The sequence below is a fragment of the Solea solea genome, chromosome 21 (genome assembly GCF_958295425.1).
Source record: "Solea solea chromosome 21, fSolSol10.1, whole genome shotgun sequence".
Classification (NCBI taxonomy): Eukaryota; Metazoa; Chordata; class Actinopteri; order Pleuronectiformes; family Soleidae; genus Solea; species Solea solea.
The window spans coordinates 2207444-2233213 of NC_081154.1; the positions used below are offsets into that span (position 1 = coordinate 2207444).

General features: G+C 40.2%; 1 protein-coding gene and 2 long non-coding RNA genes across 3 annotated transcripts in view; 2 read left to right on the plus strand and 1 right to left on the minus strand.

Moving 5' to 3' along the window:
- Positions 1 to 201: 201 nt before the first annotated feature.
- Positions 202 to 25770, minus strand: part of cyth3a (cytohesin 3a) — a 35269-nt gene continuing 9700 nt past the window's right edge. Inside the window, exons 2-13 of the mRNA XM_058620777.1 lie at positions 20770 to 20852; positions 20337 to 20401; positions 19662 to 19728; positions 19396 to 19514; positions 15933 to 16013; positions 15723 to 15835; positions 12034 to 12182; positions 11773 to 11884; positions 7622 to 7698; positions 5633 to 5704; positions 5006 to 5160; positions 202 to 1280 (exon numbers count right to left, since the gene is read on the minus strand). Coding sequence (XP_058476760.1) covers positions 1208 to 1280; positions 5006 to 5160; positions 5633 to 5704; positions 7622 to 7698; positions 11773 to 11884; positions 12034 to 12182; positions 15723 to 15835; positions 15933 to 16013; positions 19396 to 19514; positions 19662 to 19728; positions 20337 to 20401; positions 20770 to 20852 — 1166 coding nt within the window. The 3' untranslated portion in view covers positions 202 to 1207. The remainder of the gene's footprint in view (positions 1281 to 5005; positions 5161 to 5632; positions 5705 to 7621; positions 7699 to 11772; positions 11885 to 12033; positions 12183 to 15722; positions 15836 to 15932; positions 16014 to 19395; positions 19515 to 19661; positions 19729 to 20336; positions 20402 to 20769; positions 20853 to 25770) is intronic.
- On the plus strand, positions 5154 to 6601 carry LOC131448384 (uncharacterized). The gene is made up of 2 exons (XR_009234196.1): positions 5154 to 5718; positions 6439 to 6601. It is a non-coding gene; the product is annotated as an uncharacterized LOC131448384 (long non-coding RNA).
- LOC131448383 (uncharacterized) lies at positions 12519 to 24641 on the plus strand. Its single transcript, XR_009234195.1, has 3 exons — positions 12519 to 12601; positions 19348 to 19593; positions 24557 to 24641. It is a non-coding gene; the product is annotated as an uncharacterized LOC131448383 (long non-coding RNA).

A 25770-nucleotide genomic window follows, 5' to 3' on the forward strand; every position in this document is an offset into this window, starting at 1 on the left:
TAGCAGACATGGTAAAGCCTGATTGAATCACAGCTCTTAGCTGCTGATTTGATTCATACTGCAGTTATTTTCCTTCGTTACACACTGGCCATTTAAATATCACCTCATGTATTCTTAATTCACACACACTCCGATCAACTTGTACGTTTTTATTCAAAGTATTCAGGAGCAGTTCCCCCCCCCCCCCAAAAAAAAACCACTACCAAACCAAAAAAAACGTCTGACGTCTTGTCCATTCAATCGGGATGCTTCCACAGATTCCAGTCACATGATTTAAGTTAATTTTCCTGGGTGCTCTCTCAGCCAATAATGTCACGTCATCTGATCCTCGAGTGAAAACGTGGCGCGAGGATGTCTCGCCGCTCGACACCAGGTTGTCCTTCATTCCCCTGGATTGTAAACGGTGGTTCGTGAACGGGTAAAAAAAGAAAAGAAGCTATGGTTGTTATGATTTACATGCTACATTAACACAACAAATAAAAATAAACAAACTTATGTACATTATATAATATTATACATGCATAATGTAAGTCGTGGGGGGGAGGGGCTGCCTCTTTTAACAATAAGCAAATAAATACAAAAGAACTGACTTTAAATCACAGATGTGGATCTTCAATACACAACAGTACAAAACAAATATATATATATATATATATATATATAATGCATGTATGGTGTATGATTGTAGCTTAAAAGGGTCAAACCACTAAATATGTTTGGCTTTATTTCACCAAACAAGTTAAAATAAGAAGTGTTTGCATATACAGATAAAGTCATTAATAATCAGACCAGCTGATTTAAATAATTAAAAATGAGGTTTTTCTGCAGTTAGAGGACAGAACATAGCAACTGTTGAAGGACATGATGTTGAAATGAAAGGAAATGCCATACGAGCAGAGAGATTGGTTTCCCTGTCAAATTTTGTAGTGCCCCACTTTTAATTCTTCGTGTATCCAGCAGAGGGCAGCATTGCCTCAGTCACAGTTTACCAAAAAGAAACGTCCTCTAAGTTCCAGTCATGGCTGCTCATCCTGTCGTCCGTAGACGGAGCGGTTTCATCCTCTTCTCCTCTGTTCCACGTCACAGTTTCAAAGTCTTCACATTCACATCATCAGGCGTCCACAAAAAACTTCACACGTAGAAAACAAAACTCCGTCCATGACAACCTGCTCGTCACGGAAACTCGAGTGTGGATGAAGACGTCAAATCACTTTTTATTTGCTATCCTCCTCTTCCTGGTGGCCAGCATGTCATAGAAGGGGTCTCTGCTGATGCTCGCTCTGTGGACAGACACACGGACAGGAAGGAGAACATCAGTGAAGGTTCGTGATCCTACTCACAACTCTTTAAGTTTTTATTTGTGATGCGACTATTGTGTCCAAAACTGGCCCTGATTAATGCGATTAAAAAATATCTCCATGACTTTGTCACCCCCATGGGAAAATGTGTTACGAAACCACTTAGCCAAATTTGAATGATTAAAAATGACTACTGATATCACAACCTCGAGTACATAAATTATTTTACACCCTCTACTACAAACTACAAAGCTGTTAAAAACACATTTGAGCTGATTCATTTACCACCTGCAGTCTTTTCAAGCTTTTTCCAAGTCTTAATTTCCCGACTGTGTGACAAATATCCTTCCCCCAGGCTGTTTATTTTCATATTCAATGAATCTCTCGATTAATCTAGTACGTGTTTGGTCCGTAAAATTTTAGAAGATGTTGAAAAATGTTGATCATTGTTTGGCAAACCTAGAAAAGATATTGATTTATTTGTCAAAGGGAGCAAAGAAACCAAAAAAAATTCACATTTAAAAGCTGAAAAATCAGAGAAACTTGTTTTAATTAGGAGAAATATGCAGCCCACAACATGACTCAGCTAAAAATGCTGTTGCTGTTTTTATTTACATTATTATAATACTCCATAAAGAAGCATGCAAGTTTTTGCGTTGCGATTACATTTTCTATAACCCAGTACAGCAATTTTGACCTGTATTGGACTAATACCGATACTATCAACTCATTCCTGTAAAATTCAGCATATTTAAAAAAACATCCAGTCCTACTCTCTTGCTCTCTGAGGAGTTTTAAATAAAGTAGCAGAGCTTCCCTGCGTATTATTGCATTAGAAACCCATTTTCAGACATTCAGACACATAGCTGCTCTACTACAAAAGCGTTTCTCAAACTTCCAATATGGGGAACCACAGTTTAAAATTGACAAAACTGTTGTGACCCAAAATCGCACTATAATTCATCTAAATCTATAATTGTTTTCGCAGAATGTAGCGACTAATTTACAGCCATATCTGTAACGATTCATTTCACTACCCTAACCCAAATGAATTAAAACTTGATTTTCTCAGTGTTATTTAAAACAATTACATGACACGAAGTTAGGGGACCTAAAATAAATCTACCGTGACCCATCTATGGGTCACCACCCAGTCTTTGGGAACAGCTTAAAAACCCAAAGGACAGGGAGGAGTGAGACCTTTACTACTTGACTTCTGTTTGTTGCAGTCTCACCATTAGATGTCACTTATTTTTAGTCTCCTTTTGGTTTCCATGAAATACAAAATAAAAAAAAGACATTTAAAACACTTCCTTGACCTGAAGGAGGTGAATTTGTTTGTCCTATTGACAGGAAGAGGCTGAGTAATCTGCTCTCTTCCCAGCAGCAGCAGCAGCAGCAGCAGCAGCAGGGCAGTGGACGTGCTGAGACGTCTTGTCCCACACACACGTGTCTGTTTTCACAGAAATCTCACCACAAGACCATTTTTCCAGCCTGCGGATGAGTCAGGTGTGGATGTCATATGTGTGCGTTTGTGTGTTTGTGTGAATCTGCTGACCACAGGACAGACTGCTGAGTCAGGTGAGGGTGTGAATGTGGACCAACACTTCTCACTCTGTCTCTGATGCATGAAAACTGTTGTAGAATTGTTCTACTTTAGCTGCTTAAGTCAGTCAGAGAAGCTTGTTAATTCTACACTGTTGCTCTTATGGTAAAGGAATCATGTCACATGAGCGTCGCTAACCAGCCGTGGTGACGCCATGGCAGATTAGAACCAATCTACAAGTATACATGGGTAACGTGTCCACACTGAGGCTACGTCCACAAAAAAAAAACTGCCTAAAAACGTTCAGTATATCACAAACCAGACGTGTGCTCATATAAACTGAAAGTGATTGTGAACAGAGTTTTTTTGTAAGCACTTGAGAGTAAAGTTGCGGTCGATATTAATCAATCAGGAAGTTTCTAGCTGCGTTATATTGTTTCCTGAAGGGCTCAGTTTTTGCCAGTTCACACATTAATGCAGCCCTGCAGTATTCAAACAAAAACAAAGAAAGTAGCGTTTTAGAACTCAGTTTTGGGGATGTTGAAACACAGGCTAGTGTGGACGGCAGGTGTATCCAAAGCAGAGATAATGTATTTTCTAAAAGAAAACACAGTAGTGTGGACATAGCCTAAATAAAAGGCAGGCAGTGCAGCAGTTTTCAAACTAAAAAGAAGGCAGCATTATTTTCAAACTTCTACATTTTCTGAGAACTAAAAAATTAGAATTTTCTAAGTATTGTCGTGGAGGAGGAGGAGCTGCATAGTAGTGTGGATGAGGGCTGTTGCTTTTTTTCATTCCAAATTAGGATATCTGAAAGCTCAAACTATCCTTGTTCAGACCTGAACATGTGACAGCTCTAGTGTGGACGTAGCCATCATCATTTTAACGATCATATGAGGAAAAAAAGCCTTGTTTTCACTCTGTAGAATGAACGCCGTCCAGGAGAAACACAATCTCCTCTCTTCTCCTTCGTCCGATCACTTTAACGGCTTAGAAGGAGCAACTGAGCTTTCACTTTCTTTTAACAGCCACACATCCATCCACACTGAGTGGATTTTTAATATCATTACAGCGCTGAAGGAGTGTGTAATGTGATTTATTTCTGCTCAGATATTGATCGTATTTGCCAGTGAGTGGATAATAACCAGTCACCTGATCAATAACCCAACGGGGCCAATTTAGCGCAGCACCTTCAGTCTCCTCACTGGATCATACGCCCGCGTTTGGGTTTGATAAATTGGGTGAAACGTCGGCCAAAACATTCTTAAAGAGACAGTGTCTGCGTAAAGACTCTTTCACACTAAAATTAACAGGTAAATGTGGGTTTTTTAAAGCTGAGTTAAGGTGATAAATGTTTTGTAGTTTCAGTCTCGCTGTAAATGTAATCATTAACTTAAGGGGTTAATCTCAAATGAGCTCAGGGGCATATCTCACCGAATTTCAAAGTAAAAGTGTTTCTTTTGATATGGAATTGAGTGTACTTGCAAAATTAATCTTTTAATGTCAAAAACAAAGAAAAAGACTAAACAAGCTTGAAGTTACTATTATGAAAATATTGCTGTATATTTAGCTCTGCTTTGGCCAAATGTGCTGTGTTTTAAAGGAAGAGGACCATGTTTTTATTATTGTAACATGATATTAACGGGTGGGCCGCATGATTTAGATGAAATAAATGATATTTAGTGCTGTTACAAGTTTTAAATGGTAAGAAGTGCGACAAAATGAATGGTAACAGACAAAATACTGAATGCATGTTGTAGCTTTGCGTCTTAAATTAAGCGTAGCTGGCAAAGATAAAAGACGAACAAAACAAAACAAAAAATGTTTAATTCTGAGTTTCAATGGTTAAAAAAAGCCCTATTTAAACCTTGGTTTAATCTGTTTTTTCCCCAGTGAGAATGTGTGTGTTATTCTTTGCTCAGCACTAATCAAGAGGAAGTGAGATTATCCAGCAGAGTAGAGCTCACCTCTGAGGGTTATCTGTATGGAAGTGTGAGAAACACACTCACATTTAGTCACCAGTGTGTGTGGAAGTGTGTGTCGGTTTCTCACAGTCAAGGTCAGACATGAGAACGTCCCACATGGGACCGGGCCAGCGTTGGCTAAGTGCCCTCTCGGTGTAAATGGATCCACGCTAACTTAACGAGCGGACGCCTCTTACTTGATGGATTTGATCCACTCCTCCTTCTCCTCCGGCGTGGGGGCTGATATCCTGTACACGACGTGGTTGCCCTCGACGACTCTTCCGTCCGCCTCCGTCTTGCAGGCCTTGATCACCTGACCTTTGTGGTTTGGGTTGTAGAGCTCAAAGCAGTTCTGGGGAAAGAAAATACATAAGGAAATATAAATATCATTTTTATCTGGAGTCTTTGTTAGATGATGACAGGGTTCCCACACCTTTGGTTGACATTAAATTCAAGGACCAATTCCCCTCACAGTTCAAGGACAGAATATGCTGACACAGCGTAAGATGGGAGGGCGACTTCGCCCATGATCGCCTGCAAGTGATTGTCCTTGGGATCTCCCTTTTTTTTAACGTTATTTGCTTGTTCTGCGTTAAATCTCACGTCAACAACAGATAGACAGTGTACAGTAATTATGAATCAATGTTGGTAGGTGGCGTCTTTAACAGACAAGGGAGACCTTGTCTAAATATCAACTTAACTTCTTTCTTGTGCAAAATTCAATTCAAGCATTTTCAATGACCCATGTTTTTCTAGGATTTCAAGGACCTGTGGGAACCCTGTGACGATGTATGGATAAGACAGTGTCAGGAGTTTCTTCTTACAGGTTTCCTGGGCTCGTCCACTTCTCTGATGCTGAGGTTCTCCAGAGGAATAATCCCACGAGGCTCTTTGTCCTGGAGACACACAGGTGAAGACACAAAACCCCAGCGTCAACATACTGTGTCAGAACATATACTGTACACATGTCTTTACCTGAAAACCTCCAGAAGCTCCATGCGTCATGTAATTAGCACCAGGAAATAAGGTTGAGTATTTTAACTTTTTATTAATTGTAATCGCATAAAATTGTCGTTGTGTGAGGAACTGACACATAATCGGTTAGTGTGCAGGAAATGGAAGTTAGTAAACAGCTCATGCTTCCACACCAAAGTCCATAGAGAAAATCAGCGTTTTGATCTCACTGGGCCACATTAGCTGCTGTTTTACTGCTGCCTTGTTAAGGCCCGTTTGTGCCACTTAGCTACGTCCCAACTGAGTATTTAAAACACAGAATTCAAAGAAATCGCCCATTTAAACTTATTCATGGAGGCAGCGGTGGATCGTCCTCCCCCTGTGTGTTGTGATGTAAAATCGCTGATTTTCTCTATGGAGTTTGGTGTGTGGAGTGACCGGTTTACAACGTGACACAGTCTAATGGGGGAGATAAAGCAGCACAACATGTTCCTAATATGTCGCAGACTTTAGCAAAAGCAGATTTTATGAGAGGAGTGTTTTGTTTTTGATTCCTGGCTACAGCGGCACGCAAGTTGAAATCAGCTGTGATCATGTGTCAGAACTTTACACAACTACATTTTTAAAAAACAAACAAACCCTGAACTATCCCTTTTTATTCATCCTGGTCATGTAGGGGACAACACCCGGGGGAGACACAACCCTGCTCTCTCCCCGTCCTCCAGCAACTGCTCTTGTGTTTGTGGGGCCAGATGTGAAGTGTGTGTGTGTGTGTTGGAGGGGGGAGAGACCTTGAGGAACAGCCTCATGTCCTGCTTGTCATCTTCCTCCTAACGAGGTGAGTGCAGCAGGGGGAGGAAGTGCTCATAGACGACTGCTCACAGCTGGCCCTGTGTGTGTGTGTGTGTGTGTGTGTGTGTGTGTGTGTGTGTGTGTGTGTGTGTGTGTGTGTGTGTGTGTGTGTGTGTGTGTGTGTGTGTGTGTGTGTGTGTGTGTGTGTGTGTGTGTGTGTGTGTGTGTGTGTGTGTGTGTGTGTGTGTGTGTGTGTGTGTGTGTGTGTGTGTGTGTGTGTGTGTGTGTGTGTGTGTGTGTGTGTGTGTTCTCAGTATCAGGGATGCCGGGTTGCCGCGGGGTGATGTGTGGGGGTGACTCTCTCAGCACTTGGTTTATGGCATAGCGGCGTCCAGATGTGTGCCATGGCTCTACAGATGTTTCCCATGATGCCTCATGTTAATTGCTGGAGTGAGGATTATTTGAGTCAAAGGGGCGACATCTGTTAAACGCAGAGCTGGAAGGTCTGTGTCTGTAAATCTGCGCGTGTGTGACGATTAAATACGATCACTATTGTACTTTGTCAGTCTATACGAGACTTATTTTAACATTTGGACTGAATAAAGGTCCAGAGTTTAACATTTAGGAAGGTTTATTGTCAGGAATTGAAAATACTACCTCACGTGAGTTTGAATTTAAGAGTATAAATACTTTAGAATTAATATTTTGTATGGTTTTTGTAGCCTAAAGCCTGCCACACGCAAGAGGAATCTACAAATCTGACCTGATTTTAAAAACACGGTTGGTGTAGTGATTAGACCCAGATTGAATTTATGAAATACCTCACAGTTCCCTTGGCTTGTTTTTATGAACAAATATAAAAGAAAAACAGTCTATTTTGTGACTTCTGTACAATTATCACTAACTCCCAGTTTTTCTTTTAAATATGCGATATAAAATGAATCATAACTTTGACTCACCAACACATAAGAAGAGGAAAAAAATGCCTTTTCTAAAGCCTGAAGATGTGATTTTGGTATTTGTGCAACAGAAAACCACACAAAAAAAACCCACACGTGTCAACTTACTGTTGTGTATTCAAAGTAGTAAAGGCAGTTGTCGGTGAGGATGAACCACCGTCTCTTCCACGTCTTCACTCGACCGCCTGCGGAGAGAAAACACAGCACGTTTCATTTCAGAGAGGTGACACCGTGTGTTTGTGCAGGCTGAGGTTTTTTAACCACGTGCCACATCTGGCCCTGATCATCATCTGTCTGCATTATTAGACCCAATCAGAGAGGCTGGATTCTGCCTCCACTAACCGCTCCCAGTCCCCAGAGTTTGACTGATGCCTGCAGGCCGACAAAGAGCAGGAGGAGGAGGAGGAGGAGGAGGAAGAAGCTGAGAAAACAGTTGAACCCAGTGTTACTTTCCAGGAGAAATGCCAGACATGTTCACACCACGTACAGAGTATGTGACGGTGAAGGCCACATCCACACGGAAACGTCACTATCTTTTTGTTTGACGTTTTCGAAAAGTTCCCCGAAAACATGACGTGTTTCAGGAAATATCTCCAATCATAATTGATGCACAAAGAAGCTGGTGATTCAGATTAAGGCTGTAAAGATTAATCAATTACTAAATTAATCTACTAAGTATTTGAGTGTTTTTTTTATCTCCTTATACTTGAATATTTTCTCATTTCTTTGCTCCATATAGGAAAGAAAAACACGAGGACAAAACAAGAACGTCATCATTTCGAGGTTTGGGACATTGTTTTTCAACATTTTCTGACGTTTTATGGCCCGAGAAATGATCGACAGATGCACAGATTATGAAAATACTCAATAGTTGCCACATTTAAACCAATTATTTTGCTGTTAAACTGCTAAAATGTCTCCTCTTGATAGACAAAGTCTGTCCATCTGTTTTAATTATTGGATTATCAGGATTAGGAGATTTTTCCGTTGATTACACCATCGCTGATGTCACATGTTATTTACCATAATAAAAACATAATGTGGATGATGTCATATTACGTGCAGCATAATAAAATAATTTGCTGAGTGAGCAGAACAAGCAGCTGTTACTGTTCTTATCAATAATGTAAAGTTCTCCTGACCCACATTTTCATTCTACACTGCTCACACAAGTCAAATACAACATTTTTTATGACTTTAAATTGCAGCCACTGAATTTTTACCCTTTGAAAGTGGGATTATCATCTAAAATATAGCATATTCTTAATTAATTTAAATATGTTTATTTTGTGTTTATTCAACAAACACAAAATAAACATATTTAATTTAACCAATCAAGCATAAAATTAGCTCTTAATCCATGTTTGCCATAATGTTTATTTTATATGCTCAAAATGCAGATTTGTCTATTTTTCGTGAAGGTTATCGCAGACACCGTTGACCGTTAATTTATAAATTAAAAATAAAAACACTGCTGTTGTCATGGTGACAGCCAGGTTTGGGGAGTAAATAACCACTCGCATGTTAGGCTCGAAGAAGAAGAAGACGAAGCAGTAATTCTTAAAATTGAAATGATGCACAATAAATATTAACAGTACAAGTACGCGTCTCTACACACATTTGAAGTACAGACAAAGGGTTAGTTGGTAATAAATGAGCCTTTATAGAGTTTGTCCATGTGTGTCACGTCTCTTCACTGTGAGAACAGATGACGAACAGAGCGCGCAGTGTTTTTCTGGCTCCTCCCACAGTTAGTAGACACTAGAAAAATATCCCTAACAATGTCTACATTTTATTTTTACCATGCTGGATGATGATGATGATGATAGATTCAGGCACACAGCGGCTCAGGCTCAGTTAGCAGCGTACTGCAGGTTGTTACGAGAGCTGGTGGAGTTTTCACAGCTGTGTGTCAGACTGAAAATCTTCTCCTCATTAAGCAGGTGCTGCCACGATGGAGCTAAAATTAACGTGGGATTCACTAACGAGGGGAATCATTTGAAATCCAAAAATGATCTGGCAAGTGCAGCAAGTGGAATGTAGAGCAGGAAACAAAGAGGGAGGGGTCCATGAAGGTCATAGAGGGGTCAAATATGGAAAAGTGGCATCCTTTATTTGACTGCAGGCCCAGACAACGCAGCGACACGTACATGTATGTATGCATTCAAGCAGCTCATTCACTGAAGCTCGGGCAGGACTAAAGGTTGTGGCAGCAGACGCTGAGTGACACACAGGACTCGTCTCAGATGGGACAGAAAGTGACAGAATTTTTTTTTTCTTTCTTTCTTTGTGTCGTAAATTTCCACCTCAAAACTACTTTGTCCATTTGGGCTACTGTAGAAACACGTGGCACAAGATGGTGGCGTCCGTAAGGCAAGGCCCTTGCCTAAAGAACATGTAAAAGGCTTGAAATAAATATTACATACAAATTTATGGCTAATATGTTAGATTTTTTGCCAATAAACTGTCCTAAATGTTACACACTGGACCTGTAACTTGTTTGGTTAGCATAGCGATGGAGGTACGTGGTTTCCCTGTTTCACAGAGGGTTTGGTCTGGTTTGGTTAAACCAAATGAGACGAGCCCTAAGTGTCATCCAGCCTCCTTTAGAGCCAGAAAATAAGGGAATGCAGCCGGTCCCCATGCCTAACTACTACAGGATCACTGACCTCCAACTCACCTTAGCCTTAAATTGAAATAACTCAGCACCTCATAATGCTGTGACTTATTTGCCCAGTTAACAGGAAACCAATTACAGGAGATGGCTTAACATGTGCCGGGGCCCGGTGTGCTAAAGGGATAATGACTGCCAGAGCCGGGTATGAGGGCAGACTTTGATGGAGCAGAAGGACAGAGGAGGACAGAGGAGGAAGGAGCGTACCTACCTCCTGTGACAGAGAGTTAAGACGGAACAGCCACCACAGAAAAGAACAGAACGACAGAACAAATCACAGGGAGTGAGGAACAAAAAAATAAAGACAGCAAGCAACAAAATTCACCATGACAGAGAGACTTAGACCCCGTTCACACCTGGTTTTTAACATCCGTCCTCTGTGATCCCAACACGGCCGGAGTTCCAGTTGTCGTACGAAGTCGGAATTTCCGAGTTAAGTGGGCGTTCCTTTAACTGAAGTTGGATTTCCAACTCCAATAACGCCCCACATTTTCACAGTAGTGAAAAAAACTCTGCTACTTTTACTGCGAACTGCACTTTTGTCGTATTTGTTTGATATTAAATAAGTCGAGACGATGTTTGTGACTGCGAGATACCGTGTAGCTAGCCCCCGAGTTACCTTTGCGTCCTGGAATGTGGTAAACGCTGTTCAAGTTCCGACTTCTGTCTTCCAATGTAAATGCAACGCACTATAAATGAATGAAATAAATCCTCTAATCCGATCACAGAAACCACATTTGGAGACATTGTTTCGGTGAGGACATTTTTCCTAAAGACGCGTTAGAGACTCCGCCCTCCTCAGCTGACGTCCTCAGGTCAACACTTGTTTCACAAAATACGTTAATTTACTTGTAAACGTTTTGATCTCTTTTCTCTCTCTCTGTCTCATACACAGTCTGGTGTCCATGTCTTCAGAGGACATTAACATGTAGGACATTTCCTTTCTCTAACCTTAACCTTAACTAACACAGGCCTTCACCTCACCCTAACCATACAGCATGTCTTCACCCATAAAATGTAATCATTAACGTATTTGGGACTTGATTATTGAACAGTCAGTGACGTCAGTGTTTATTTGAATCATATGTGATCACAGGAGACGCATCCAGGACACATTTTAATGCCAGATGTGCACAGACACACTTAGACTTAGATCACTGAGGACAGATGTTAACACCAGGTCTGAACAGAGAAGACGCTGAAATCACAAGGAGGAGGAAGAAGACGACAGTTGGGGAAACACTTAAAGAGCAGAGGTTATGAGATGAAGTACGGACGCAAAAATGGGTGTGTATGCTCACACCCATTTTTTTATGTTAGCCAATCATAGCTTTACATGTCTGGTGACATAGCTGTTTCCAGATTATCTTGTTGAATGAATTTATGGCTCAATCTGTGATTTACACTGACAAAATAAAAGGTTTTATTTAAAAGATGCGTCATAAATTCCCAGTAAATGTGTCACGGTTTGGACAAACGAACACATTCTCCATTTATAATCCAGTCACACACACACACACAGCAGTAAAAAAATAGATACAATTTAACATAATCTAGGGTGTCTTTTGTAAGTGAGTGCACATACCGAGCTTCAGGAGCCAGCCCTCTCTGTCGGGGTTAAAGAACGTGTGCGTCAGATCGTTCCCATCATCCTCGGGGATTTTGAAGGGCTCGTTTTTGATGCTGTCGTAAAGGTTCTGCAGACGAGGAGAGGAAACGCATTCATCAAACGCGTGTGTGTGTGTGTGTGTGTGTGTGTGGGGGTAACAAAAAAGGCTTATTGGTATGGAGCGGGTGTAATAGAACGATCACAGAGATCAGTCACACGTGACGGGGAAATCCTTACCCTGAGAAGCTCCTCTGGCAGATCTCCTCCTTCATTAATGCCTCTGTTCATGGAGATAAAGCGCTCCACGGGGGGCTTGTCCCTGACGTTGGGGTTGTGTAGGCTGGTGTTCAGCATGATGATCGCAAATGACAGCACGTAGCAGGTGTCTGAGGGCAACAAGGAGGGAAATTAATCGGTTTTTGAAAGTGTGTGTGTGTCAAGCCACAGACGCATATTAACACCTGGTTTACACCTGGTACTAATACATGCTTTGTATCCGTCTGTACAGCTACGTTACGCTACGTTATCTGTATTTCTACCACAGCTAAACTTCATATATGATGCAGGATACTCTATATTTAGAACAGACAATTTAAGACCAGCTAAAAGTCACTGTTTTATTGTATAACGTTTGTGTAAATATAACAGGATATCATCAGCGTATATGTCGACTTCATTATTGTCTTTGGAACAACAGTTGTTTTGCTACAATATTTCTGTGTTTTAGTCTCAGTTTTACTATTTTTCTATTTCTAGTTGGAGGAGCTGTAATGAAACCCAATTTCCACCCCCAAGGAACAATAAGGTATTTCTGATTCTAATTATGTGTGTTCCTACAGAATAATAAGATATCATCTGCATACATGTTGATTTTATTATCATCTCTTGCATTTCAGGGCCTTGTTTTTGAATAATTTGGTGTATATTTTCCATACATTAATCTCTGCTGTACTACTGTACACACAAGGCTGTTTGTTCTACATTTGTGCAAAGAAAACAACCAAATGTGTGTGTGCATGTGTGCGGGGTGGGGGGTGCAGGAGCGTCCTCACTCTACTGTGTGTTAATGTTCAGACTCACACGGGCCACTGGCTGCCTGTAAATGATTCATTCACTCCACTCTGTCTGTCTGTCTGTCTGTCTGTCTGTCTGCTCACACTGACACACTTTTGTCCTGCTCTAGCTCGATGTCTGCCACACATTTTAAAAAAGAGGAACATGAGGAGGTGATGATGGGGGTGGTAACTGCAAGAAGAACGTCGGTGTCTTTAAGAATTAATGATGTCGATGATTACGGTGAGGGGAAATGGGCGAGTGTGACCCCTGTAATTAAAGAGCTGCGCGATTGTTTTATGTTTTTTATGGGCTCGGCGTAGGATGTGTTACTGTTACACACATGTTCCTGGGCTGACCGTCTGCCCACAACTGTCTCACACGCAAACACACACACACACACACACAGGAAGAGGAAGCACGTTTAACCATAAAACAGTCTGATTCTGACACTACTTTTATACTGGATATACAGTATTAAATGTGTTAGGTTACCCTTCACACAGTAGCATCTAAATTTACTCCCAAATGCAAATAATAATATAAAACATGTACTGTACTGTACGTCCCTATACACAGATTCATATTCCACATCATTTGTCACCTATATGGTGATATATTAGCATCACAGACATGTTTATTCATCGTCTGGATTAAGGCTGAGCCATAAGGTTTTCAATTAATATCTAATATTTGTAGACTAGGTCCAAATATACAAGATATAGCTCGATATAAAGGTGGACACAGGCTGTTTCTCTCTCATGAAACGTGATGCGTGGCAATGCGTAGAAAATAATGATTTAAGATAAAATAAGATAAGATAAGACTTTATTAGTACCACATTGGAGACAGTCAAATTAAAGGTAATAAATTATAATTTTGCCAATTGTTGTTATTATATTTATGTCTTTGGCTGTTTAATGTTTAATGAAGGATATTTATGAGTAAAACACAATAGAATTGCCTCAAAAATGCACATTTTCTGCTATAACACAAATAATGAGGCTTGAAATTGAATTACATTTTCTTATATCATTTTATGTCCATAAATATAACATTTTATTTCAAGTACTTTTAATGTAATGTCATGAACATCATAATATTTGGTTAAAAGTCTCTGCAACAGCTTTTAAAACCAGAATAAGACAATCTAAGATATAATAATATAATATTGATATATTAATTATTATACGTTATTATTATAACGTAAAGGGTTACGCAGATAATCGATGAACTGAATCTCAAAAATCAACATGTGAGCACTCACATTCTGAATAAATCTTGAACAAACACAAAAGGTTTGTTGAATAATTGACAGTCTGATGTATTTGTAGAGACACAAAATCACTTAGTGAATGTCACGTCCTCCTGAATAATAAATGTCTCCATGTTAGTTGGTGGTTGTTCACTGTGGTTTCATGCGGTCGACTGAAATCCTCGTCCAGCCTCACTTACTGTAATTTATGTTTTAATGATTATTTGAAACGCATTAGAACCAAAAAACAGGCCATCACTCAGTTAAAGAGCCTCAGGCAGCATTTACTTACTGTACTGTGTACTGACACACATACTGTACCAGGACACAGAACCAGGAGACCTTCCTGTCTGCTGCTGCTTTATTTGATCTTTTTCTCACTTTTATTCTCTTATTTTAACTTTTAGTTGATTATCTTTATTTATTCTCTGTGAGAGTCTACACAGATATTTCTTCATGTCGTTTGACTTACTGAAAGTTTGACATTTTTACTCTTCTTTTACAACTTACTGTTATTTTAAATGATTTGAATGTGTTTTTATTGTGGTTTGTAGTGTAATCAGTGTTGTTTTACACCTCCATTTATTCTATTCTTTAAAAGAAACATTTTTCAATCATTGTGGATGGATCATGTGGATGCAATGTGTGTTTGTTTTTAACAAAAATGAAGAGGTGTGTGGATACAGCCAGAGAATTGCCAATTAATCTAACCTCAATCCCTCAAGTCTTTTTGTGTGGGATTGTGGGAGAAAACCATAGTTCCTGGAGAAAACCCACACACACACTCACACATGGGCAGAACATGCAAACTCCAAAATAACCCTCTTGCTGTGACTCATTAGTGCTAACTACCATTACAATGTTGAAATAGTTTGATAAAATAATGGGTAAACTATTTAAAAAAAACTTACTGTAATGCGTCAGTTGGTTAAAGATCATAATGTTAAATTTCTGCATTAAAACTTAAAGTAGAAAGTAGAAAATGACAGGAATAATGTTTTGAAAAGTGTACCAAAAGTAGGACTTTTAAATCCATAGAAAGCAGTATTTCTATTCAAGGTAACAGACTGGTTAATATAAAAAATCTGCATAAATAAACTTTTAAATGCTCTAAATGCTCCTCTGTAGTCAATAAAAGTGCTTTTACTTTGAAACGGGAACAGGAAATACTTATATAGGTACGCAATTTTAAAAAGACAGAGAGGATGAGTCACTTCATCAGGAAGTGAGCTGAAGCTCGTGATCATGATTTGTGCAGATCTGTGAGAAACAAAGATGTCTGTAGATCAAGACAATAATTCAGCCAAAATTATATTTTTGCTTTAACAAATATTACGCCTCCTGCAATTTGAACATAGCAGAAGGCTGTATTTGTGATTTGGATACAATTTTTATTAACTGTTGCGGCCCTGGTGTGTACGTGTGGTGTGTTCTTGTCCTTTGTCTCCCTTCCTCTCCTCTCTCCTCCACCATTTTCCCCTTTCACCCCAACCTGTCTAAGCAGATAGCCGCACATCTTTGAGTCTGGTTCTGTTTCTCTTCTCTCTATGATGTTGTGAAAGTTTTTGCCTTCACGATGATCAGTTCCCTGAGATAATGTATGTTGTGTGTGTCTCACCTGTCGACTGGAAAACCCCTGGGTTGCACTGACAGTACCGCGAGGCGAACGCCTCCATCATCCGGTCGATCTTCTGGGCTTCACCTGGTAAACGGAAGCTCCACAGGAACTGCCTACAAGACGGACACACAGAGAGGAAGGAGGAGGAGTCAGTGAGTCAGTGAGGGCGAAGATGGCGGGAATATTTCAGATTTGAGTCACTCTGCTGACCTCAGCGCTTGAACCAGGTTGAGATCGGCGAACTCGTGCAGCTCCACAAACGCCTGCAGAACCTTGATGTTGAAGTCGTCTCTGGTGGTGGGGAAGAAAACAGAAGAATAAGTTTTCCAGTATTGTTCCGTGTCCAGACACTTTTTTATCACTTTTGTTTCTCAAAGAAAATGAAACCTCCCCAGGGTTCCCCTGAACGCAGCGTGAGGCCAGAAGTCAGGGGTGGAGGAAAAAACATATTTCCTCCATGAAAGCATTTTCCTCCACCTGAATTCCTTCTCTTCAGCATTCCTGCCGTGTCTGTGGCCTGAGTCATACCTTCACACACACAGAGCACAGAGTCTGGACTCAATAGACACAGCTGGACAGAGCCGCACTGTGTCTCCAACACAGAACACGAGACGAGGGAGGAAACCGTGTGTTTGACTGATGAGAAACACAAAAAACCTTCAGAGGTTTGTTTGAGAGGAAGAAAGAATCCACAGCTGCTCTGCGGCTGCTGCGGTCGCCGCTCCTCTGATGGAGTTTGTCGTACATCCCCGGATCGCCTCTTTGTTTCGTGTAACTGTTTGCGTAAATCGAACCAGGACTTCTTTCAGACTTAGTGTTTTGTGTTTTGTCCAGAGACGCAGTGGAAACGTTGAGAACAGAGAGAGGGAAACAAACAACAAACTTGTGTTGCAATAACAATCTTGTGTGATCTGAATGACGAATGAGGGATTTTCTTCCTCCACGGAGAGTCTGTGACTGTCCTGTGAGGTTTATGAGGGTTATTGCTGTAGATTAATGTATCACAGAGGAATGTATACGCTTGAGAATGAGGACGGAAGGTGATTGAAGAGACTTTGAATGCACAACCATCTCTAAATTTTGCAGAGAATGGTTTGAAAATTCAATTTAATTCAAATTATAACATAGTCTCAAGGCACTTTGCATTGGCCCCACCCACACGGAAATATAAACAATCTTTTTCTTGGTCATTTTGAAATGGTTTTCCATAAACACAGCATAGTTTCAGTCCACATGAACCAGCCCAAATTGACTCTGAATGCTGTAGTGTCATTATCAGGCCTGTATGTGGCGCTGTGACAGTGCCACACCAAAAACAAGGAGAAGACATTGAACGTGCTTATAAAGCGTATATGGCCAGAGACGATTGAAGTGCTGCTTTTTCAGGATCTGAGATTTAAGGAGCTCCAAACAAGACATGAGGGGGAAGAAAACTCTAATTCGTAGCCACTTTAATCTCAGAATTCTGGGATTAAAGTCAGAGTTCTGAGGAAAAAGTCAAGATTCTGAGAATAACGGAGCCCCAGACATGTGAGAAAAAAAACTAAAGTGTAATACACAGCCTCTAATCTCAGAATTCTGGGATTAAAGTCAATTTCGGAGAAAAAAAAAAATCAGGATTGTGAGATTTACGCAGCCCCAGAGATGACATAGGAGAAAAAAACTCTAATTCGCAACCACTTTAATCTCAGAATTCTGCGTTTCAGTTGATTCCGAGATTTTTTATAAAAAAATCCAAATTCTGAGATTTGAGTCATACTTCTGAGAAAAAACAAAAAAGTGAGAATTCTGTGCAAAAATCAAAAATGAAGCTTTATTGTGTGAGTCCCCAGAATGAATCCATGGGATAGTAATTTGACTCCCAATCTCAATTTCTGGGTGTATTAGTCTGACTTGAGTCTTGAGAAACTCAGTTCAGTGCAGTTTCAGACGTGTGTTTACCTATTTATTAAAAGTCCAGATTTAGTCAGACTAACACTAATATTATATATTTCTAGTTCTAACGTCATGTTGTGTGTGTGTGTGTGTGTGTGTGTGAGTGTGACGACAGTGAACGCACAGTCTGTGCTGAACAGAGCTGAATTATGCAAAATGGCTGCTGCTGGTGTAATTTAAGAGCTCACTCAGCCTCAAACATCTTCCTCTCTATCTGTTTTCCTTTTAGATACTTCCGCTCGCTCACTGTTACCCCTGATCCCACCATCCCCCCAAACACACACACACACACAGCGCTCAGCTCTTAACCACAGGTTCCTGCTCCTTGCATAAGCTTAATTAGTGATGATGAGTGAGTGCAAACCTCCGAGCCCGTGTTTACTGTGATTAACGCAGAATAGGTCGACTCTTTGATGATTCCACATGAATAAAGAGGAGTCCCCCGAGCCGCTGCACCACCACGCCCCCCCCCCCCCCCCAACCTTCATTCAAGCCCTTGTTCTTTGTGCATGTGCAAGCTTCATTGTTTCAGCTACAGTGTCACAATCAGCACAGTCAGCACCTTTACCATAATGTCTTAAAACACCTTAAACTTACTCTGTAATGCTTACAATTCAAGTTATATGTTTTACACTGAATTTTAAATCCTTGTTTTTGAGGAAAAACTAAATAAATTCACCTAATTCTCTAAAACTTTTTTTTTTTTCTTAAATGCCTACATTTTATTTTGAAAAGCATACAATTAAATCAGTTTGTTTTTCACTGAATTTAAATTCTTGTTTTTGAGGGAAAAAACCCTAAATAAAATCACCAAATGTGTTGACTTTCATCACCACCACAAAACAGCTGTGAGCCAAATGTCACTCATGGTTGCTCATATTATGGGAATTCTATTTTTAGTTTTTAATGGTTAGATCGTGTTTGTGAGGAGCTTGTGAGTCAAGGAACAGGGGAAAAAAAGGATTTCCTCAATGAAAATCCATCACTTTTGACAGAAATATTACAATCACTTCCTTTTTAAAACAAAACTCTCTCTTTAAAAGAAACAGAACAGCAAATACAAGGACTGATTAAAGGCTGAAGCATTGAATTGTTTGTAAAATGGATTTACTTTAATTTAACATTTACACCTTTTAGACCAAAATGTATAACCAGACTCCTGTTTTGCCTCATAGTGATTTCATTCACTTTAAAACACATTTTACTCTTCTACCCAGAGTGAGACGATGTTTTTGTGTTTTTTATTGTTTTTATTGTATGACTTGTTTTATACTTGTTTAAGGTTTATTAAGTCTCATGTTTCTATATTTTAATTGTTATATTCATCTCCGATGTACAGCACTTTGTTTCAGCTGTTGTTGGTTGGATCGCACTGATTTAATTGTATTTATTCTTAGTGTTTAAACCTTTTTTCATGTTACTAAGTTTGTTTTGCAGCAAAATCACTCAAATTCATTCTGTGTGAAAACCTTCTTGGTCATAAACCAGATTCTGATTCAGATTCCTGCGCTAGAACCTTTCCATAATCCTGGATTTGACAGAGATGTGAGGAGCTTCCTGACCCTTTTTATTCGCAGCTGGACTCTGACGACTGCCTCAAAGATTCATGTTTGGGAGGGTTTGAAGTTTTGAAATTAATTAATCCAGCCCGTAATTCTCTCTCTCTCTCTCTCTCTCTCTCTAATCACAGAGGAGCTGTAAATCTCACGTGAGGAGGACAACAACGTCCGGGACTCACCGTTCACCTAAGTAGTCCCCGATCACCGTCTTGTTCAGGCCCTCGCCTTTGTAGAGGAACTGTGCGATGTCTTCTGGAGTGTGTTGGAGGAGGTCGTTCTCCAGCAGGAACTGGATTCCCTGGAGACGGAGAAGACAAAAGACGGAGAAAAAAGAGGACGGCTGTTCATCTCAATGGAGGACAAAGTGTCACCGCTAAGTGAGTGATTCATCCCGTTTTCTTTAAGGCTGCAGAGAGAGAGAGAGAGAGAGAAGAATGAATCGTACCTTCTTTGGATCCATGTTGAATTTCTTCCTGCCCATGGCAATCTGTTTGTTTCTCTGGGAGGTTTTACTGGAACACAAATGTAGACTTTTCATTAGGAACTTCATGGATATTAAACAAAAAATGGAATTAGTGATTTGCAAAAGCTGCAGTTTATTGCAAATTCAGCCGTAAGTGAATGACCTACTTATCTCAATGTCACATAATTGTTTACAGCAAGGCCCAACACTTCATTTATTTAAGTTAAGTCATTATTTTACTGCTTATTTTAACGACTTTTGTGATGAATGTTTGATTGTTGCATGTTCTATAGCAATGAAATAAATGCAAATGTTATAAAAAGGCTGATCGGTGTGGGCCGAACAAAGAAATAATGATTTCTTTGTTACACGGAGCAAAGAAACCAGATAATATTCACATTTATGAAGCTGAGAAATCAGAAAACTTTACAAAATAGTTGACAATTAATTACGTAATGGATTAATAATCAAGTAATTGTTAAATGTAAAGTGATAAAAATGATCTCTTCTGACTTTGTCACCCCACCTGACTAACTTTATCATCATTAGAGTGTAAATTACAAATAACAAATCATCAACAAAGTCATTCAGTGTCTAAAAATAAGGTTTAAAATCATGTAAAATTCAAATATGACATGATAAACTTCAGTGTCTCACCTTTCTCCAACGCACGTCAGCTGCTCGATCTCCGTCATGACCTCTGCGATCTCGAACTTTAACCTCTGAGAGAGGAGAAGAACGACACGGTCAGTTTCTGTCTTTAGGTTTCAGCGAAGCTCACAAACATAAACCGTGGGCTCATTTGCATCACTTACATCAGCATGCAAATAGATATGACGTGCTGATAAAAAAATGAACTGCTGTTGCTCCATTTGCATAGATTTCTACGTTTTTAACCTTCAGGTCGTCTTCAAGATGGAGGCAGAAGCGTCAGGTAAACATGTGACTTTTATTCTCAGTCACCAATCAGCATCTCCTTTTTTCCACTATAAATAAATGAACTGCTAACTTCCTTTCACAGAAAGTTTTGCATAAAAAGAACACCAGTGTTTTTCCAGTGTATAATTTGTATATATGTGCAAAGACACACCTCAATGTCATCCAGCAGCTCTCTCTTCCTGCGTCGGATGTTGGACAGCTCGTCCCTCTCCTCCAGGGACAGATCCTCAGGAACTGAAACACGAGAGAGGAAAGAAAACGGCTCACATTCAGAATTTAGATTCAGGTTTATTGCCGAGTAAAGTAAAGTCGCAATACAAGTCTTGTTTGCATCCTGCATAACAAAACCATTGGACAGTTGTGTGATTAACAGATTAACAGATTAACAGATGGGTGACATTTTCTCGCATTGTTACCGATATCTCTTACGTTTCTGGTCCAAACCACATCAAAGTCGGCATTAAACACACCGGCGCTTTTATTAAGCCGCCGAAACCTTTGGACAGTTATGTGACTAACAGAGAGATGTTCACTGAATCCATTTCTCAAAGAGATGCAAAGACAGATTCATCCATTCACATACAGTGAAGTGACACAGTGACGCTGCATTAGGTAATTCATAATTATTCATTCATGTTAAAAGATTAGAAATAAGAAAATGTAAAACATTTTCAAGGATTGTGATAAAAAAAAGTACGTAATTGCGCTAAACATACGTTTTCCGACGTTCGTCGCAGAGAGAATTTACATTTATGAATGAAAGACATGTTTTTTAACAGTTATATCACAAAAATCAGGTCAGTATTATTCAATTCTGCCTCCCCTGCACGTTCACTTTAACTGCAGAGAGAAAGGAGGATCTTAATGATTCCTCTGCAGAGTGTTTCCCTCCTCCTTTATTTGGCTCAGGTGGGGAATTCTATTTAAAAAAAAAAACAAAAAAAACAGTTTTCTTTAATTACATCTGAGTTTAGTGATTTCACTCAGCTCTAATCCCTAATCACATGCAGGAAAGCAGGGATGACTCTCTCTCTCTCTCTCTCCCTCACTCTTGTTTTCCAATCTTTATTAAAATCTCTGTTTCATTCTCCCACACACTCACTTCACATCTTTATTTTCCCGTGCACAGCCTGTGCAGTCCCGTGTCATTAAGCCAGCTTAGAGGCAGAGGCAGAGGGAGCTTGTATCGTCTTCTCCTCCTCTCTATGTGCTGCCAAAGGAGAGAAACTACGTACATACATATATATATATATATATATAAATATATATATATAAAACAGTCATCTCGTTATCTCGCCTCGCAGGAGTGAATGTGCACCAGTTAAAGGAAGAAGACGGTCACTGATGCTCAGGAGGGAAGCGTTCATCCCCCCACTTTGTGCTTCCATAGCTTTCTCAAAGAGTCACGTTCAGGGAAGTTTTGAGTGTTGTTGTACACGTTACTCCAATTAACAATGAGTCAAAAGAAGAAAAAGGAAAAAGCACTTCCTGACCTAGTTATGTAATCTCTGAAACACGGTGTGTTAAACAGCAGGAGCAACAGCTGAGGGATTTGGTTTGTGGGCCCTGGTTTTTCTTTTAATAGACAACAGAGGAGGATATAAAGTATGGAAATAGAGACATTAATTAGTGTTACTCACCCCTGGCTAAATGACAGCACTTCAGCAGTAGTGTTGGGAATGTAGCTTACAAGTCAATTAGAGGCAGTAAAATGTTTTCCATGTTGTTGTTAAAAAAAAACCCTAAGCGATGTTTTGTTCTTCCTTTTTTTGACCTAAAAATTAAACTGACATAGTTTCTCTGATTTTTTTCATCTTCTCAAATGTGAATATTATCAAGTTTCTTTGCTCCAAGCGACAAATAAATCATTAAAACTGAATCATTTTGCTTTGTGGACACTTTACGGCCGAAATAAGTCCTTGATTAATCCACAACGTCGTTTCTAATTTGCATTAGAAAAAGTAGTTTAAAACGATAAAAGTGGCTGTTTTTGAAGGCATTTGCGCTGGTGCTCTTTTTTGTGACGGGTTAGAGTGAGCTGAACTCCACATGCTCCAGCACAGCAGCACACCAGGCATCACAGGACCAGCCCACGGTGGCATGAAACTTTTGAGTGCTTCTCTGTTGCTTGTTGTTATTGACAAGTTTTTATTTCCTTGCAAATAAAAAGGTCCGTCTGCACACTCTCAACAGCCTGACCCACAATCCACAGCGAGTTTAGAGGACAATCTCAGAGCTGAAGATGCTGAGATTTCCAGGGCAGGAGAAGAAATGAGAATATTGGAGGAACAGCTCAGGTTGAACGGTTTGGAGATAACGGAAGAGGTTGAGATGGTTTTGCAAAGCAGGGACAGTGATTGTCTTGGACAAAAGATGCTGAAGATGTAGCTGCCGGGCAGGAGTAAATGAAGAGGAAGACCACGGCTCAGGTTCATGAGGACAAGATAGAGGCAGATGATCTGCTGTGGCGAAGATCCCGTTTCCTTGCCCAGAGGAAGATAAAGAGCATGCAGCAGGAGACAACGTCAGGGTTTTTGTCCTCAGGCCATGCATTAGCTAATCAAGATATACCCGGACTGCAACTGTGTGTGTGCACGATTACAATCTTCATTCATTACTAATCTAATGAGACGATGTAGTCGCACACACTAATAAAAGCCCCTGACGCCGCTAATGGAGACGCATCGCCATCGTCCTCCACCTCCTCCAGCTGAATCATTTACAGAGTGACTTCTTAAAAACGCACATTTTATACATTTAAACACGACTAATGTCTTCTGGTTCTGTGGGTAATCTGGTTTAGTGATGGTGATGGTGGGGGTTCATCTGCAGCGGTGCTCCACCAATTACATTATTAACACACACACACACAGATATCCGTGACCTTTTATGACTGATTCAGGAAACGAGTTTAGTGTCGAGCACAGAGGGAAACACGGCCACGACTTTTAAGACCAAACACGGCCACGCTACGACAACAATAACCCACTCACATCAATTACAGTGTGAGTCACTGCGTCATCGTAAACACATGACCTCAGGTCACACTGTCCAGTAGAGGAGAGGACAAACAACTGTGTTGACACACATTTGAAAGGGATTTAAAGATTTTTTTTGAGTAGGAACTGAGAAGATATTCAAACTGTACGTTAGAGTTTCTTTTCTTTTCTAAACAGAATGCTTACACTTTTCCTAAATAAAAATCCAAAACATTTTTTTTCTAGACCTTGACTTTACGTAGTTTAATGCTTGCGCACTGACTTTTTTGTTGAGATTGTACCTGTTGTGTTTAATAGAAAACACACATATTCAGTACTTTCTGTCAACACCAGCACATTTACTGTTTGTGCCCATGTAGTGAAATCATATCATATATGACAGATTTAAAAATTCCAGACTTTTTCCAGACTTTCACGCAAAATTCCAGTGCGATAATGTTTAAATTGTCTGACGCTACAAACACGTCTATAGTGAGAGAGAATAGAGTTGTGTGTGTTAACAGAGAGTTGTCGTAGTTACATCTACGTCCTTACGTCAACGTTGATGACAAAAACCTGTGGTGAACACAAAATATTTCCACACCAGTGATTTCGGAGAAGCGGGAGGGGGTTAGGGTTCAGTCGATGTGTCGCGCAAATCAGCAGTTGCCATGGTTACTAGTTATTAAATGCACTTATTGTAAGTCGCTTTGGATAAAAGCGTCTGCTAAATGACATGTAATGTAATGTAATGTTATTAGTTGGCAGCAGCTTTGGTTTAGCGGGAGGAGCTAACGTGTAGTCGTGCTACAGCGGCTATAACAACAACACTGTGTGGCCGAGATATTCGATTTACAATCGCGATGGTGACGCCCCCAATAATTCTCCAGATAATTAAAGATGAAGTTTTGCTCCTGAGTGAAAGATGAATGAATTTTGCCTTTTGTTTTTGTTTTTTAGGGAACAATCTCTTCACTGCACATCTCGTTAAGTCTCTCTGAGGAAGACGAGCTGCAGTGCTGCACCATCATGAACTACGGAAGCCCAAGGGCAAGTTAAGGAGAAATCCATTTGCCTAAACAACAAACTGAATTGAATTCCTTAATTAATTACTTAATTAATGAAGTAAATTAGCTGCTCAGCCCTAAGTAGAATCTACCTGCATGTAACTGAAGAGAGAGAGAAAAGAACTGTTCATTCATCGCAGTTGTGCAGGAGAAGCAGCGACACACATGGAGCTCAGAGTGAAAAATCCCACGCTCACTTAACTCTGGCTGCAGACCCACTTTTCACCAGCTGTGTGTGTGTGTGTGTGTGTGAGAGAGGATTTAACGGCTATAATATCTTTTAAAGTGGATGAGCTTTAAGTAGAGCACATGCACGGACACAGGGAGTCAGAACCTTCAGCTGGATCCAGAGTCTAATCTGAGCACTGTCACCTCTGACCCCTCTGACTGTAGATGAAGACACGGCTCTGAATGACAGCTGAGGTCAGACAAACAGGCACACAGAGAGACAGACAGTTGGCTGTAATCCCACGCACTCAGCCCTCACCGCCGCTGTTTAAGCTCAGTGCGAGTGAGACGTATGACAGCGGCATTCAAAAAAAACGCAGGTTTTCACAAGTCTGACTTGAACCTGCTCTGCCTCAGTGATGCTGAGTAAAATCATGTGTGTGAAGTGAACGTGTCCCTTTAATGACATGCAGGGCTGCAACCATTAGGCAATTCATTCAGGAATTAACAGCTATTTCTGAAGGGGGGGGGTCACGATTCTGCAAAATCCACGATTCAATTTGATTCTCCATTCTTTTATCACAGGTGGTTCTGCCATCTTCAGACTAGTTTATTCTAGGAAAAATCCAGGTATTTAAACCTGCGAAAGCTGAAACGAGACAGGTTCTAACAGCTTTCAGAGGCTAAATACCAGGACTTGTACATAAAGTTGTCAAGCTGATGAGGTTTGGAGCTCCGGAATTTGACATATTGTCCAGATTTATCCAGTAAATTTGAGTTATTATAAATGTATTTCAGACACTAGGGGTATCTCTCGCTCTCTCTCTCTCAGACAGGGAGCAGCGTGCGATCATGAGCTTGAGCTGCTTTCCTAATTAATCCAGTAATAAAATAATACAACTGGATTTTAAACTGGTATTGCTCCTAACCTATCAACAC